General features: G+C 56.4%; 1 protein-coding gene across 3 annotated transcripts in view; it reads right to left on the reverse strand.

Moving 5' to 3' along the window:
- DPYSL3 (dihydropyrimidinase like 3) overlaps positions 1–2200 on the reverse strand; it is a 112472-nt gene that overhangs the window by 64894 nt on the left and 45378 nt on the right. The window contains exon 1 of one of the 3 annotated variants that reach the window (XM_024731401.1): positions 291–357. The exons of the other annotated variants lie outside the window; for them this stretch is intronic. Within the exon in view, the coding sequence (XP_024587169.1) occupies positions 291–329 (39 nt within the window). The 5' untranslated portion in view covers positions 330–357. Of the gene's footprint in view, positions 1–290; positions 358–2200 lie in introns of those variants that run through there. 3 annotated transcript variants of the gene reach the window in all.

A 2200-nucleotide genomic window follows, 5' to 3' on the forward strand; every position in this document is an offset into this window, starting at 1 on the left:
AAGTACCGGGTGGTGAGGAAGGAAGATAAATAATCCAAAGTTCTCCACGCCACTGTTTTGGTTTCCTCTTTGTTTGATTTTCCCCAAATCCCAGGGTCGCTCCGTCTGGGTGGCGCCCCGCCGCGCCGGCCGGACTGACCACCGCTCTCCACACACCACCCCCCCCGCCCCGGCCCCGGGCCCCCGTCCCTCTCCGGGTACCAGCCCAGGGAAGCCGGCGGGATCCAAGCCGCCCCCATCCGCGGTGCAGCCGGCCAGGAGCTAGCGAGCCACGGCGGCGTCCGACTTACCGTGATCCGCGGGATGTTCTTCTTGCCTTGGTAGGACATGGTGGCGGCGGTGGCTGCAGCAGCTGCCTCCCTCCCTCCTTCTTCTACTCCTGCTCGCCCGCGCCTTCCTCAGCGCACAGCGCCCCAAGATCAGGTGGAGCGAATGGTGCGCTGGCCGCGGCCGCCGCCTCCTCCTCTCGCCTCCGCCCCCCTCCCCGGCTCCCGCGGCGGCTGCCAGAGACAATAGTAAATCTCCCCGGTCCCCCTTTCACCCCCGACCCCCCCACACACACCCTCCTCCACTCGCGTTCACGCCCGGGCTTTTTTTTTTTTTTTCCTTTCTTTTGCGGTGCCAGCTGGGACCCCGTAAGACAAGAATGGCTGATCCGCGACTCCTCCCTCTTCTCTCTTATCCCTATTGATTTTCCTCCTTGCATCTGCCTCACCCACTTTTTCTTCTTTTTTTTTTCTGGTGACTTGCGAGCGCAGCGGAGCCAGCCTGCTCCACCGCCACCAGGGGGCGCGAGGGACTGTTCGGGGCGGGGATGCTGCAGTCCCTGGTGTCGGCGGCAGAGAGGCACCGGCGTAGCCCTCCCGGCCCCGCCGCAGCCCGGGAAAGCGCCCACGCCTCCGACTTGCCCGTGGTCCGATTCCCCACCTTCCCCACCCTGGTTTCAGAAAGGAGACGGCTCTGGACTTCCCTCCCGGAACCCGCTCTCCTTCGCCACCGCGCGGGCTGGATGCGACGGCAGCTGCCTTTGTTATCGCGGAGGCCGAGCGCCGCCTCTGCTGGTCGCTGGGTGTGTAAACAGCCGCCGCGACCCCTTAGAAAGCGGAGAACTGGGCTGACTTTGTGCAGCCTGGCCGGCCGCTGCTATCCCGAGACCATGAAAATAGGCATCAGAAAATGCGAAGCAACCCCTCACTCTCGGACGGCAGCGAGGGGGCACCGTGTCAGCTACCATCAGCCGTTCTCTGTATTGTAAAAATAATTCTCAAAATAATGTTTTAAAGGAACTCCACTGTCTGGCTCTCAGAACCGAAGGAAAAGCATTAACGCTGCTCCGTGAGTAAAGAGTAGAAAACACCTGTAGTGAGAAGCCAAACGCCCTGGCACATTACTGCGCAGCCGTGGGTTTTGTGAGCGATCTGGTGTGCGCTGTTCACAATGCCGAGTTTACTTTAGGCAGGGCTGATAGACAGAGATCAATGTGCTATGAGGAGCAAAAACATGACCTTTCGGTGCTGGAATATATTATCATTTTGCTACCCGCTTCAAATAGAAGGCCAAGGGGGGCATGTTTGGAGGAGCCACTGTGGCTCAGGGCTGAGGGATGGTCGGATGAAGGAGCTTTCTCAGCTCTCCTGAAAAAAATAATCCCAAATATACCACTTGGATAACAGCAACAACAAAAATGGCTTGCTATGCAAAAACTATAAAGCCCTCGCAAGACAAGTCTCCCACGACCACCACACCCCATTGTGGATCCTAATGCTCCCTAAATAGAAATTCTGTAGGTATCACGGAGCATGACTAGGTCTGTGTTAGAGATCTTTAATTCACATCTCTCCAAGGCAGGCCACCGACCACACTTCAGGATATCTCCTCATTAACTTGAAGGCTTCCTTTGCAATAGAGAAGCTATAAAAGCATCCACAGAAAGAGGGTACAGAATACTCCAGCTTGGGCTTTCCATAAACCTGAAATGAACCAGCCTGGTCACATAATCAAACGGCAGACTAAGCCCCCCTGAAACACTCCTTCTCAAGTGAGTTAATCCAGCGGCTGGTTATTCATGGGTAACTAGACTGAATGCAGTCTTCACAGGAGAAGTCCACAGCATTCTCCACTTTATTTCTGTGATACTCTTGGAGGATGAATGCAAAGCAAAGGTCACCTCCCTGTACTCTTTTGCAAAGCACGGGGTTGG

Source organism: Neophocaena asiaeorientalis, unplaced genomic scaffold, assembly GCF_003031525.2.
Source record: "Neophocaena asiaeorientalis asiaeorientalis breed wild unplaced genomic scaffold, Neophocaena_asiaeorientalis_V1.1 scaffold531, whole genome shotgun sequence".
Lineage (NCBI taxonomy): Eukaryota > Metazoa > Chordata > Mammalia > Artiodactyla > Phocoenidae > Neophocaena > Neophocaena asiaeorientalis.